Source organism: Caretta caretta, chromosome 7, assembly GCF_965140235.1.
Source record: "Caretta caretta isolate rCarCar2 chromosome 7, rCarCar1.hap1, whole genome shotgun sequence".
Taxonomy (NCBI): Eukaryota; Metazoa; Chordata; order Testudines; family Cheloniidae; genus Caretta; species Caretta caretta.
Genome location: NC_134212.1, coordinates 82,689,290 through 82,703,631, shown reverse-complemented (window position 1 = coordinate 82,703,631; position 14,342 = coordinate 82,689,290). Strand labels below are relative to the sequence as shown.

The window sequence follows — 14,342 nt, the reverse complement described above, 5'->3', positions numbered from 1 at the left end:
CAAGGTTCTCCTCTTAAAAGCTGGCTACCACTTCTTCCTATACATTCTTTCAGAAGGTTAATTTTTCTCCCCTCAAAATTGGACAGTATTTATTTCAGTGGATACAGGAGAAAGGTTTGCCATGGCAGCTCTGCTTACGTCAGTGCTCGTTTCACAGCAAGATGTATATAGTCTGTCACTAACTCCTAAATAACTGCTCTTGCCCACAAGTCATTAAGGAACCTGTGTGACCTAGGGACCTGTTGGTGCCAACCGGCAGAGGGCACAGGGATGCATAAGTGTTACAGGGATCAGTAGCGAGGTGTCTCAGAACCCTAAGAAGCATCACAACTTGCGACAAGATCCTCCAGAACCGAAGTCAATAGGCCTCCATGTGAGTGCAGGGGTCCAGCCTTGCATATTTCAATGCAAGACCACAACCTGCAAGTATACGCTCCAATGAAGTGAGCTGTAGCCCACGAAAGCTTATGCCCAAATAAATTTGTTAGTCTCTAAGGTGCCACAAGGACTCCTGTTCTTTTTGCGGATACAGACTAACACGGCTGCTACACTGAAACTCTTCAGTACAGGTACTCTGTTCTTGGACTAGTCCATTTTGCTTCTTATATGGTACCATGTACATGTATGACACTATGTAAATAATTCCACCGACCTCTGCCCTTGTGTTGTGTCTCGTGGGTTATACATTCCTACTATCCATTTTATTCAGGCTCTTGCCGGGTGAAGCACTAAATATACAGTTGATATTTCTCAAGCTCAGATACTATCCATGAGACTCTTCAGTCATATGCCTGCTTCTAATTCTCATTTGATGATTGACATAGGATACAGCTTGATGCAGTTGCTTCTTTTATTGACAAGCTTCCAGCTGCTGTTTGAACTCTATAAACTCCCTGAAGACTGCTCTCATTACAAGGACATTGTCTGGAAAAGTATATTCCTTCTGGAACTTCTAATTATACCTAAACTCAGAAACTAAATGACCCTCTGCCTGCCAGCACAGGCCCCATTCTGCAATGTGAAATGCACTATGAATATTAAAAGTAGGTGCCTTGCACTGCTAGGGCAACTTCCATCCAAAGATCTCTTAAAAACATTAGTGAATAACCTTCACAACAGTCCTGAGAGATAAATATTATCCCCATTTTACAGATGGGGACACACACAGGAAGGGTAAATTACTTGCCCAAGGTCACACATTGAGACCAAGTCTACACTACAAATTTCTGCTGGAACCTCTATGTCCAGAGGGATATGACAAGGTGTGTGATTTGTTGTATTCTCCATAGCATTTAGCTCCTTAGAACTAGTACTGATGTTATGTTTAGAATATTGAAGGTGTATCAATATGTGCACGCTCATTGCTTCTTAGTGCATTAGTACATGGTTTCTACAGCAATACTGTATTAGCAAGTCACTGAGGCATTCTACTTATCTGAAGTAAAAGATGGGAAATAATGCAGAAATACAATACTGCAGAGCACTCTGTGGTTTAGGGAATCACATAACAATCATTATGCATTCAGAGTAACAACACAGCCAGACAGATTTCATTCTGTAGCCATGTTTGTTTTCAAACCATATCAAATAGCTTTCCACCCCCACTCCAATCTAGTGGACTGATTCTTACACTCCCATTTTTGCTCAAAGAAAGCTAAGGGTGCTCACCACCTCTCAAGCTTAGGTCCTAATTTAGGACCAATTTCTGCAATTTTTACTCACAATGAGTAAGTGCTAGTCATTATGAGCAAGTATTGGTGAATTGGGCCATCAAAATTATAACCCGTATACTATACTTTAAATTAAAACATCATCATTCAACCTAAAAGGTTAACAGAAAAATAGTAGAAACTGGTCATTTGTTAAAAAGTATTTTTAAATCATCTTGAGATGAAGTACTACAATGAAATATTCAATAATTGATTCTTACACTGAGAGTCAGGCCAGCTGAAATACTGCTTGTTTGTTGACAGGGAGGAGAGGAGGGAAGGGTTAATAGCACAGTGTTTCTGCTTACATTAATAAAATTCTGAAATATTCTTACCTCATCTAGCTTGGATTGTCTACAAGGGAAAGAAAATGTAAACCCAACTGGCAATTTCTTGTCCTTGATTTGTTGCTTCTCCATGAAATCTCCCAGGCATTCAGCAACATGATCAAAGAGCTGTAAGAAAAAGAGAAACATAAAATGACAATAGTCAGAAAGACAGTTTTCAAGAAAAAATATGCCTTGACCCTCACAGGAAACACTGGAAAGAATTAAAGTGACCGTTATAAACAACCAATTCATAAATTTAAAAAGACATTTTGCATGTGTCATTTAGAACTGATAACGCTTTAAAATTAAGGCAAAATAGATAAATATTTCAATATTCAATAAGTAAGGAAAAGAAATTGTTCTTTTAGCAAATTCTACTTAACTTTTTTTCCCACCACTCTTTAAAAAATGCAAAACTTAAAATGATGGAAAGTGCCTCTTTAGTATAACACATCTATTAATAATTTGATGAGACGAAAAAATCAGTTTCTTTTAAGAGATTATTAATAATACATTTATTAGATAAATGCAGTTACCCGAAAGGGCTTATATTTGGCATTTGATCATACAAGAAGCTGACACAGCAAATCAACACAAGCTTAACTTTAAGCAGCTGAAATAATCATTTTAGTCAATTAAACTATTCATATTCCTTGAAGTGTTGTTAGATTGAGACCACAAACAGCAGAACCTTGCAGGACTGAACCCTTGAGTAACATCGTCTCATTTTAAAAAAAAAAAAAAAAAGCATGAAAAAACAGATTTTTAAAATACTGCACATGCTCCAAGGGACAAACTGTGATGGAAACAGAATTTTTAAAATGCCAAGCTATGCAGGCAGGGTACATTCTGTCAACTGATGACATCTCCAGTACTATAGCTCCTTAGATGTGACAAGCACTACAGCATTACTGCAAGCCAAAGAGAAAAGCCAGGACAGCACAGCAAGACAAGATGGCCAGGGCAGGCAACACTAGAAAACCTCTCTTCCCCCCTTACTGGGGAAGCGAACCCCTTACTGGGGTTCTTACTCTGGTAGTCCAACTCTCCAATCTCAAACCAGGTAAGAGTCAAAGCACTTCATAGCCTTTTCAAAATAAGAAGTACTGGAGCTCCAGTCTGGTTTGAGCATACCCATACACCTGCTCCCTGTGCTGCAAATCAGGCCAGTGACTGATGCTCCATCTTTTAACAGATCTCTCCTTTTCAGATGACACCTAACAAGAGAGTCCAGAACACTATCGGTGGCCAAACTCCATCTGAATGCTGAAATGATTGGCCGAACCTATCAGTGGTCAGTCAGTTACAACGAGGGTATTATGAACTTTATTGGTTCGAGTGTCATTTTCTGCACCAGCAATGATATCAACAAACAAATCTACATCTAATACAATGGCTTAGCTGCTAAAATGACAATCATTTGGGGCTGCTAGCCAGGATGCAGGACACCATAAATGAACATTCAGGTTTGTTTCTCCCAGAAAAAGCCAGAAAAATAGGAGTAGATGGGTTGAGAGGTCAGCTAAGAAGTGTAGCATGAATGAAAGCGGACTCTGGAAGCTTTAACTTACACTGGGCTTTTTTGAGGAGACAGCAGGAGACACTTGTCGTTGCCATCTCCATCCCCCCCTTGGCTTTACCCACTCATTCTTGTGGCTATTCACTTCTCAGTTTACTGACATCAGAAATTGTACACATGGAAAGTGTGTGTGTGTGTGTGTGATCATTCTCTTCAATTACTATGAAACCTCCAGTTAGATCATCAAACACACAGTCTACTGAGGACCATTCCGCCAGCCAAAGTGATTAACTATACAGCAATACACAGAGCACACCATAGAGCTGACTCAGCTCCTTGGATTGAAATGTCAAAAGAAATATATTCATATCTATCAGTACAAAAGGCTGGCTGTGCCTCAAATTGACCTATAACAAATCTCTCCCCTTGTACCAGCAGATTATATTTCTTTCACATTGTGACTCTTTGGAGACTACAAACCTGGAAAAATACCAGCACTCAAGGGCTACTGACTGAGACTACAAAATAGCCCTTTTATCACTCGTAGGTTGCCATGTACTTAACTAGCTGTAATCAAAATAATTTTCAAGATCTCACAATGATAAAGGAAATACTACAGACAGCAGCAAATATGAAACTTAAAAGGGATTTTTTTTACAAGACTATTCAGTTCAGAAGAACCAAAAAGTGGTTTGCATGACATTTCTACTTACTAGACTACATTAAACACATAACTAAAATAAGAGCTAATCTGATTAAGCATTACTATGGTCATTTCAGAGAGGACACTGCAATTTATAATCTTTTGCAATTGAGAGCACCAGTACCCTCATACACAACAAGAAAGCAAAGGAAATCAAAGAGGCTTCACTTTTGTAACATCATGCTCAGCTGTCCAGATGAGAGATAAAAAGAATTATAATTAAACAAAAGAGTATTACAGTTCATATAAAATGAGTTGTTACAGTAATAATACATTATACATCTATATATTGTCTTCCAAGTGGAAGTGCTTTCCAAACTATACATACCACCACTAAAATGTTGCCCCCACTAGGGTTAGCCAGGTGAACAACAAGCAGAGAGCTCATTAAAATTACAGTCCAGGAAGAGGACATTTTAGCCAAGGACACTGGTGCAAATTTAGGGTGACCAGGTTTTCAACCAGAACACCTGGTCGAAAAGGGATCCAGGCACCTCCGGTCAGCACCGCTGACTAGGCCTTTGACTGTCTGGTTGGCAGCGCGATGCAGCAGGCATATCCCCCCTCTAGCATGTCCCCTCTCTGGCTCCTACCCATAGGGGCAGCCAGGGGGCTCTGCACACTACCCCCACCCCAAGCACCACCCCCGCAGCTCCCATTGGGAATCACAGCCAATGGGAGCTGTGGGGACAGCGCCTGCGGACGGGGCAGTGCACAGAGCTGCCTGGCCACGCCTCCACATAGGAGCTGGAGTGGGGACATGCCGCTGCTTCTGGGAGCTGCTTGAGGTAAGCGCTGCCCGGACCCTGAACCGCTGAGCTCCCCCGCGTGCCCCAACCCCGTCCCAGCTCTGATCCCCCTCCTGCCCTCTGAACCCCTTGATCCCAGCCCAGAGCCACCTCCTGCACCCTAAACCCCTCATACCCAGCCCCACCTCAGATCCCACATCCCCAGCAGGAGCCCTCACTCCCCCCCCCACCAACCCATTGCCCCAGCCCTGATCCCCCTCCTGCCCTCTGACCCCTCAGTCCCAGCCCAGAGCACCCTCCTAAACCCTCATCTCCAGCCCCACCCCAGAGTGTGCACCCCCAGCCAGAGCCCTCAGACACCCCTGCACCTCAACCCCTTGCCCCAACCCAGAGCCCTCTCCCGCACTCCGAAACCCTCAGCCCCAGCCCAGAGCCCCCTTCCACACCTCAGCCCTCAGAGGCAGCCCGGTGAAAATGAGCGAGTGAGTGAGGGTGGGGAGAGCAAGTGACAGAGGGAGGGGAGGATGGAGTGAGAAGGAGCAGGTTCTCAGAGGGGGTAAGGCAGGGGGAGGGGCAAGGGTATTTGGTTTTGTGCAAGTTGGAAACCCTATACAAACTCCTGCTCTCAGGCAAACAGCCAGGGCCACCAGGAGGACACAGGCCCTGCTTTTTAAATTCTAATTCAAAAAGATCCCCTACTGTACACGGTGAGTTTTGTGGAACTCCATGCATTGTCTTGGAGAAGATGAAGGGCAACCTGACAGGATTTAAACCTGTGGTTCCAAGAAGTATAGATATATTGTATGTAATTGTTAGACTGCTAAACTATCCACCCTCACTAAACGCCCGAGTGAGCTGAAACCACAAAATGTGCACCAATGGCTCAGAGCACATCTTTACAGCATAAAAGGTATTTTAATACATAAAAACTACACAGGCAAATCAAGTGCATTAACTAGCTATTAGCTATGCTTTTACGAGTATGAAAGCACAGTCAGGAGTGTCTTTAATTTATATTGTACGGGAATTACTGTACCAGATTAAAAAATAAAACTAAACCAACGAACTATAGGAGAGAGAAATGGATTGTTAGGCAGAGTAACGAAGTGAGAGATACATGCTTACAATTTTTGCTACCATCTTTATTACTACTGGTTTTATGATTTTTTCCAAAGTGTCACTTTGACTCATACACAAGTCCTCCGAAGGATTCATTTGGCTGGAAGTTTGCAAATCAGTATTTTTTTAAGGGTTAATGTCTAATTGGAAGGAATTTACAGATCTGAGAGAGTTAGGGAGCTAGAGTAAACTTCAGGAATAAGGAACCCAGCAGAAAAACAGCTAAATGTGTATCGCTCAGACTCAAACACTATTTCAGTACGATGTTGAGTATAAAGATCAATACAGAAATCAGGTTTTAAATTAGCTCTAGCTCTTTAGACTGACTTGGAAGAATCTCTAGAAACTTTGGGCCTGATACTGTACAACTGAAATAAATGGGAATTTTGCCCGAGACTTCAACAGGAGATTAAATGAAATTTACTTATATAAAAGCGAAATATGTCTGTATCTGACAGATGGGGAAGGATAAAAGTCTGAATACACTAACATGGAAAATCTCAAAATAAGTTCTGCCAGCTAGACATGAAGTCATCATTCACAATTCCTCCACTAATCTGAATGGGATTTAAGAGGATAAATCTTTGAGGTTAACGAGCGCTAGTAACCAATCCTGTTCAGAAGGTCAATGGAACAGCTATTCAGGTAATTGTGAAATTGGTTCACAAATTTAAAGGAACCACTAGCATAAGAATCAGTCAAAAGCATTTAATCATTAACTACCTGAGTGCCTATCAGTTTCCTCAGATGCCCTTGTAGAAGTACAGCACGAATTCTGCCACTAACATACCACCACTGAAAATTTTAGTCATGTTTACATTGTCATACAAGAACTAAGGAAATGGATCTAATTCTGATGATCTTTCCAGCTTATTTCTTTCTTTACCAGTATCTAGATACTAGAGAGTATCTAGTCATTAGAGTACAGTTATAGCTACCGTTCCTACCTCTCTTCCCAGTTTAAAGCCCTCTTGACAATTCCTTTTAGTTTTGAGCCCAGGCAGCTGGTCTCTTAATATATGTAGGGCCTTCTAATAGTTGCCTTATTTGTTTATCTTATGACTTACTTTTAAAAATCATATTTAACTGGCCTTAACCATCTAACTGCGCACACCACTAGCCCAAGTAATAAGAATACACATTTAGTGTTTCCTGTGCCCTCTCTCCTCTATTTCTTCCCATTGTTTGCAGCACCTGCTTGTGGAATCTTGCCATAAATTAGACTTAATTCCCTTTAGGGCAGGGACAGCCTTTCACTATGTATTTGTACAGCACCTAGCACAATGGGTTCCAATCCTCATTGAGTTCTCTAAGGGTATGTCTACACATACCGTTAAAGCTGCTGGTGCAAATTTCATATCATGGAGACATCTGACCAAGCTAGCTTGCTAAAAACAGAGTGCAGCCACAGAGGAGCTAGTCACTCCAAGAACGTACCCACCCAAGATGCTAAGCATGTACTTGAGCAGTGAGACCCTCCTGCCATTCATGACACTGTGGCTACACCCTACTTTTAGTGTGTGCTAGTTCGATCAGCATGATTAAGTGATAGGATTTGGGAATCACTCTTCCTCCCATCTCTCTTCATCCAATCCGCCACAGGATTCTAAAAAGGCAACGAATGTAAATGTCACCTCAAGCATCCCAGAAATGCTTAAGAGTCCCACAAGACCAAAAAGCCATGTGGTAGCCACTGTGGCAACAGGGAGAAGAATCATGCTCTGGCCAGTCTCTCATTGGCCTCTGAGTTAGGGGCAGAAAGGGAAGCAGCAGAGGATGCTGGAGAGCAGAGGATGAGCAGTCTTGTGAAAAGCTGGCAATTGCCCAACTCCTCCACAGAAGCTCCTCCTGCTGCTGCCATGGGGCCAGGAAAAAAGTTGATAGATTACATGAAGCTACCCAAATCCCCAACTTCTGTAGCACATCCTGGAGCAACAGGGTGCCCAGATAGCAAGTGTGAAAAATCAGGACAGGGGGTAGAGGGTAATAGGCGCCTATGTAAGACAAAGCCCCAAATATCAGTAGAGCCCTAGCAGACACAAAAATGTGGATCTGCATCTGCCAGAATCAACCCACGATCCAACCTGCACTAGCTGTCTTTTCCGTGTAGCTGCACCAGCAAGCTGTCTCACAAGGACAAGCGACTGGTGGGTGGGGAGAGGAGAGAGTGGAGATGAGCAAGCGGGGAAGCGTGTGTCTTGCAGGGAAGAGGCGGTGCGGAGGCTGGGGGGAAGGAGCATCGCATCACGTGCTGCTCCCGGGGGCTCGCGAACGACGGCAGCAGCAGTGCGTGTTGCCTCATAGCGGGGCAGGGGGTATGGCGCCAGGGCCCACCTGCTCCAATCCCCACGGCTGGGGGAAGGCCCCACTGCCGAGGAGCCGGCAGGCGGGAGCGCAGCCAGTGCTGCCGGGCCGGGCCATGATGAGGATGCTGGTGCTGCCGAGGGGTCCAAGCTGCTGGACGGGAAGCAGCGCAGCGAGCAGGTGCTGGACGTCCCCGACTTCAGCCTGCTGCCCAGCCCCAGCCACTGGCTCCTGGCCCCGAGCGTGTTGTGCCCCCCAAGCTGCCAGAGCCGGACACTGCGGGCCAGGCGTCACTGGTGAGCACAGCCTTGCGTGATTGTATCCGCATCCAACCCACTATCCACAAAAATAGTCCACGGACAACCACATCTGCGGATATCCGCAGATTTGCAGGGCTCTAAATATCAGGACTGACCCTATAAAATTGGGATATCTGGTCACCCTATCGAGCAACACATTTGGAAAGCCACCCAGCTGATCACACAGGGAGTAACAGGCAGCAGCATTACCCTTTAGCGTTTTTTGTCACTGTTTTGTTTAAAAAACAAAACAAAACAAAAAAACATACAACCAGCCACCGGTGGAATGTGGGGTTGGGGGTCAGGAGAATGGCAGAGCCACCATCAAAATTTAGGGAAAGTGATAAGGAGAGAGTAGAGCTGTATGTGTTAAATGTATACTGCAGACTGTCCATGGGTCTACCCATTTCTCCTGGTACTTTTCCACCTGAAACCTCCCAACAGTTTTAACCCCACCTCTCCACAAAAATCGTAACATAAATCAATTTAAAAATGTACATGAACATCAATGTATGCTTTCAGATAAATCCCGACCCATTCAATCTAGCCAAAGTAATAAAACACACAACTTTTTAAACCTTTGTAATAGTAGTAGTGTAGATCAAATATCACTATAACTGTTATACAAATTAATCCCAATAATTTGAGTGATCATCAGATGATACTGTATATCATAACTATGTAACAATTGTCATCAGATCTGCAAAAATTAGAGGATGGAAATCCCTTTACAACCATTTCTTCAACTTTTAAAAAATGGACTTTGAATTTTCTAAATGGCAATCTTTACATTCTTCAATGGCTCCTCCTTATGAAGAAATAAAAGAGAGGTAGCAAAAACTGTATTTGCCCAACAATGAAAATCCCATAATGTGTGTTACAGTGGAGCAGAGTATTTATATATATGTAAAATATTCTCTGTAATCCCATTTCCTGACCATATAGTAAATGTTTCTCCACAGGCAAATTTGGTATTCCAGGAACACAGGAGATTGAAAAAATTACACCTACCACCCGGTTTCAAACAGCATTCACCACCAAGTCACATTTATCTGGTGATAAAACACTTTGCCACCTACAGTATATATATATTTTTATACACACTACAGTCCTCATACTCTTTCATGCAAGAGTCCTCTTCCAGGCGGATGAATACTTGGTCCTGTCACCAATCTTTATCTGCTTCTAGGCACAGCCCTGCATTTCAATTGTAAGGTAGATTGAGCTAATCATTTATAAAGACTGGGAGGTTTTTCAGCCCTGTTCCCATACATTTTCAGAACATGGTAAGACACAGAAATTGGTTTAGAACTGTAAATTCAAACTCAGCAGGAAGTGACTTGTGCAGTGAAGGCTGTATTCTAGTTCCCTTGGATAATTATCAAGGCTGCTTATTTATTCTTAATATCAATAAGAATTAGAGAGTTCAGTACATAATTTTGAATATTAAAGCATTAATAAGATTTTTCTTTCTACACTTCTTTAAAACGATAATGTAAAAGATCTAATATTTTAGATAAGTATCCCTGAGAAAAGAAACCTACCCGGGTTCCAGTGCCATGCATGATATCTTCTGGTGTGTTATAAATCTCAGTTTCCATTTGTACTGTCTGCTTTTTCTCATGAGAGACCTTCACTCGCAGAATTCGAAAATAAGATCCACCAAGATCCAATGCAATGAAATCTCCTTTCTCTATTTGGAAGACAAGATTCAAGTAATCAGAATTGTTAAATGGCTCTGACCTATGAAACATCAATCTATGTACAAAGCATAAATACATGTACTATGCTTATGGCAAATAAGTTCTATCTCCAGCATGCCTATACACAGTATGTCAAGCTAATTCCCTGTAATTCAACCTAAGATTACTGCCATAGCAACACTGAACATCAGTGATGTCAAGTATATAATAGTGTGGCTTATCCAGAGAGAGGGCAACGGAGCAGTGGTCAGCAATCAGGGATGGGTCGATCCGGTTCTGTGTGGACTATCGGAAGCTCAATGCTATCACTGTATCTGATGCCTACCCCATGCCCAGGCCTGATGAGCTCCTAGACAAATTGGGAGGAGCTCGATACCTTACCACCATGGATCTTACAAAGGGCTACTGGCAAGTGCCACTGGATGCAGGGTTCAGGCATCATGACTAAGCTCACCAGACTCAATGAGGAAGATCTGAGGAGCAAGCTGAAAACATCATAAATCTAGAAGGAATGGAATCATGATGTGTGGAAGATTAAAGAGTGTTTCTGTGGGGGAGGGCACAGACTGAGAGGAAGAGTCTTTCCAGGGGGACCTAAAGTATTTCTGGGAGAACTCTGAAGTTTTGGTGCATCTGGATACAATTTAGCCTTAAATCACTCCAATTTACACTGGAACACAGTTAACTATAAACCAAGAAAAGAAAAGGAGTACTTGTGGCACCTTAGAGACTAACCAATTTATTTGAGCATAAGCTTTCGTGAGCTACAGCTGACTTCATCGGATGCATACTGTGGAAAATACAGAAGATGTTCTTATACATACAAACCATGAAAAAATGGGTGTTTACCACTACAAAAGGTTTTCTCTCCCTCCCACCCCACTCTCCTGCTAGTAATAGCTTATCTAAAGTGATCACTCTCTTTACAATGTGTATGATAATGCTTATGCTCAAATAAATTGGTTAGTCTCTAAGGTGCCAAAAGTACTCCTTTTCTTTTTGCGAATACAGACTAACACGGCTGTTACTCTGAAACCTATAAACCAAGAGTTTCATTCATGGGAGCTAAATTTCCCTGAAAACTACAGTAATGCAACAGATGTCAGACAGAGAGAAGTCATACTAAAAACTGTCTCGACAAACCGATAGCTGTCACAACAGACGAGTTCAAAATCTGTGACTTCTGCTGAATCTGACACGGATACAGCTGCCTAAAATGATCTCCTCCTGCAAACCAGGGAAAATATTAGGACATTTCCGTCCCTATCTCAAAAGGAGAGGAGACGGATTTCAAAACTTCGAAGCCAATTCAGTTGATCATCTACCTCAAGAGCAGTTCAAAAAGCCTTAAGAATGTGACCCAGTCATGCTACAGAGACTGGCATATATCTGAAAAGGTCACACTTTCAGTGCTTGTTTTACTGCTGTGTAAATATACTTGACTGATCCAGGTGATGACACTTGAACTGTCTTGTCTTATCAGACAATGGAACAAACCAGGACAGTGATCATTAACGGTTTAAAGAAGAGATAATGAGGGAAACACTTACACAATCTTTATAACAATGAGCTACAGGCCAGTATGTGCAATACATGAACACTGAAGCCCTTGAGCCACGCTCCTCCTCCCCACCCACACACACAGAAAAGCCAATGGATTTTAGAAGGCTGTTTCCAGCTTAGCAGCACAGTTAAGGTAACACTGCACTTTCTTGTGTTCTCCCAAATTCCACCTCTTCACTGATTTGTCACTTTGGTTAAACTTCAGAAACTACATATACATATGTGGCTCGATTGAAGTCAATGAGAGTTTTGCCACTGACTTCTTCTGGACCAGGATTTCACCCATCAAGAGTAACAGAATAAATCCTTTGCCACGTATTATACCATTCATTGCAGTTAGCACAGACCCAATTGCACCACTTGTCCTCATTACTATGATGTCTCATGGGATTCAATCCTTGATCCATATAAATATCTATCTCACCTTTCTTTTGAATTCAACCTCTTGTATAATTCCTATGAAGGAAATTCCCAACTCTCTTGACATTGCTTGTTTCAGCCATGTGTCTGTCTAAAATCAATACTGATGCACTTTTAACTGCTAAGTATCATCCCTGAAACTTCATTATCTCCAGCTTCTCTTCAACTCAACTCTCGCATCCATCTATATGGTCAAGAATCTAATTTGACTGACCCCAAATCTTTGTCCCACAACTCATGTGTCTGTAATTTGCCTACTGCTACCAGGACTTACATCTGACATTATTCTGACCACTCCTCTGTAAAAGCTAGTATAGTCTTATTTATACTTCCACCTCTCCTCATCTGTCCCGCTTTGATGTTATGTGCACAGAGTCTTCCAGAAACCTGCCTACTAAGCTTCCATAGGCAGTGTAACTTTCAAGAAGGAATGATCCCACTGTGACAAAGTGTGATAGGACTACATCAAATTGTGAAATCTGTTTTGTACCTGTGTTGATATATTGGCACTATAGCTGCATTAGTTCAGACTTGTCCAGGGGCAGCCTACTCTGCTGCATTCCAGGCAGTTGCCCTGCCTAGGAAAGGCATTTGACACCTTGCTGAAGACTGGTGAACACAGAACCCCACAGTTTGAGCACATTGCACGGAAACAAGGCCCTATGTAAGATGGGATTCTGCTCTGTGGGGACTGACCACCACCACACATAAGGAGGACTTGCAGGAGAGAGAGGGCAGGAGGGACTCTGCCCCATCTGAAACACTGAGCCCGCGTCTACATTACGAATTTATGGTCGGTATAACTACGTCACTCAGGGGTATGGAAAAGGCACATCTCTGTATAACTGTGTTGCTCCAACAGAACTCCTGGTGTAGACAGTGCTATGTCAACAGGCGTGCTTCTCCTGTCGCAACAGCTACCACCTCCTGGAGAGGTGGAGCTCTCCCATCAGCAGAGGTAGCATCTTCACTGAAGCACTACAGCAGCATAGCAATGTTGACAAGCCCTGATGAACCACAGACTCACGTGAAAGGAGGAGCTCAAACTAGGAGAGGGGGCATGTCAGGACCTGTTATTTTCCAAGTGCTATAACTCTCAAGTGTTTTAAGAGTAATGGCTTGTCTACACTGAGCGTTAGTACACGGCAACATGGGTATAAATCTATGGCACACTAGCATGCTGTGCACTAACTGGCTATGTGGATCCTGCTACCACACACTTTCTCCCTCTAGACAAGGCCCCAAATGACTGTGATTAAGCAGGTTTCAGAGTAACAGCCGTGTTAGTCTGTATTCGCAAAAAGAAAAGGAGTACTTGTGGCACCTTAGAGACGAACCAATTTATTTGAGCATGAGCTTTCGTGAGCTACAGCTCACTTCATCGGATGCATACCGTGGAAACTGCAGCAGACATTATATACACACAGTGATCATGAAACAATACCTCCTCCCACCCCACTGTCCTGCTGGTAATAGCTTATCTGAAGTGATCATCAAGTTGGGCCATTTCCAGCACAAATCCAGGTTTTCTCACCCTCCACACCCTCACACACAAACTCACTCTCCTGCTGGTAATAGCCCATCCAAAGTGACAACTCTCTTCACAATGTGCATGATAATCAAGGTGGGCCATTTCCTGCACAAATCCAGGTTCTGTCACCCTCTCACCCCCCTCCAAAAACCACACACACAAACTCACTCTCCTGCTGGTAACAGCTCATTCAAAGTGACCACTCTCCCTACAATGTGCATGGTAATCAAGGTGGGCCATGTCCAGCACAAATCCAGGCTCTCACACACACACACACACACACTTTTTTCTGGGGACACACACACACATACACACACACAAACTCACTCTCCTGCTGGCAATAGCTCATCCAAACTGACCACTCTACAAGTTTAAATCCAAGTTTAACCAGAAC

At 43.0% G+C, this 14,342-nt stretch overlaps 1 protein-coding gene across 1 annotated transcript in view; it reads right to left on the bottom strand.

The window, feature by feature from the left end:
* Positions 1 to 14,342, bottom strand: part of LOC125639752 (hexokinase-1) — a 70,276-nt gene that overhangs the window by 35,160 nt on the left and 20,774 nt on the right. The window contains exons 3-4 of the mRNA XM_048857399.2: positions 10,276 to 10,424; positions 2,045 to 2,164 (exon numbers count right to left, since the gene is read on the bottom strand). Of these exons, the coding sequence (XP_048713356.1) occupies positions 2,045 to 2,164; positions 10,276 to 10,424 (269 nt within the window). The remainder of the gene's footprint in view (positions 1 to 2,044; positions 2,165 to 10,275; positions 10,425 to 14,342) is intronic.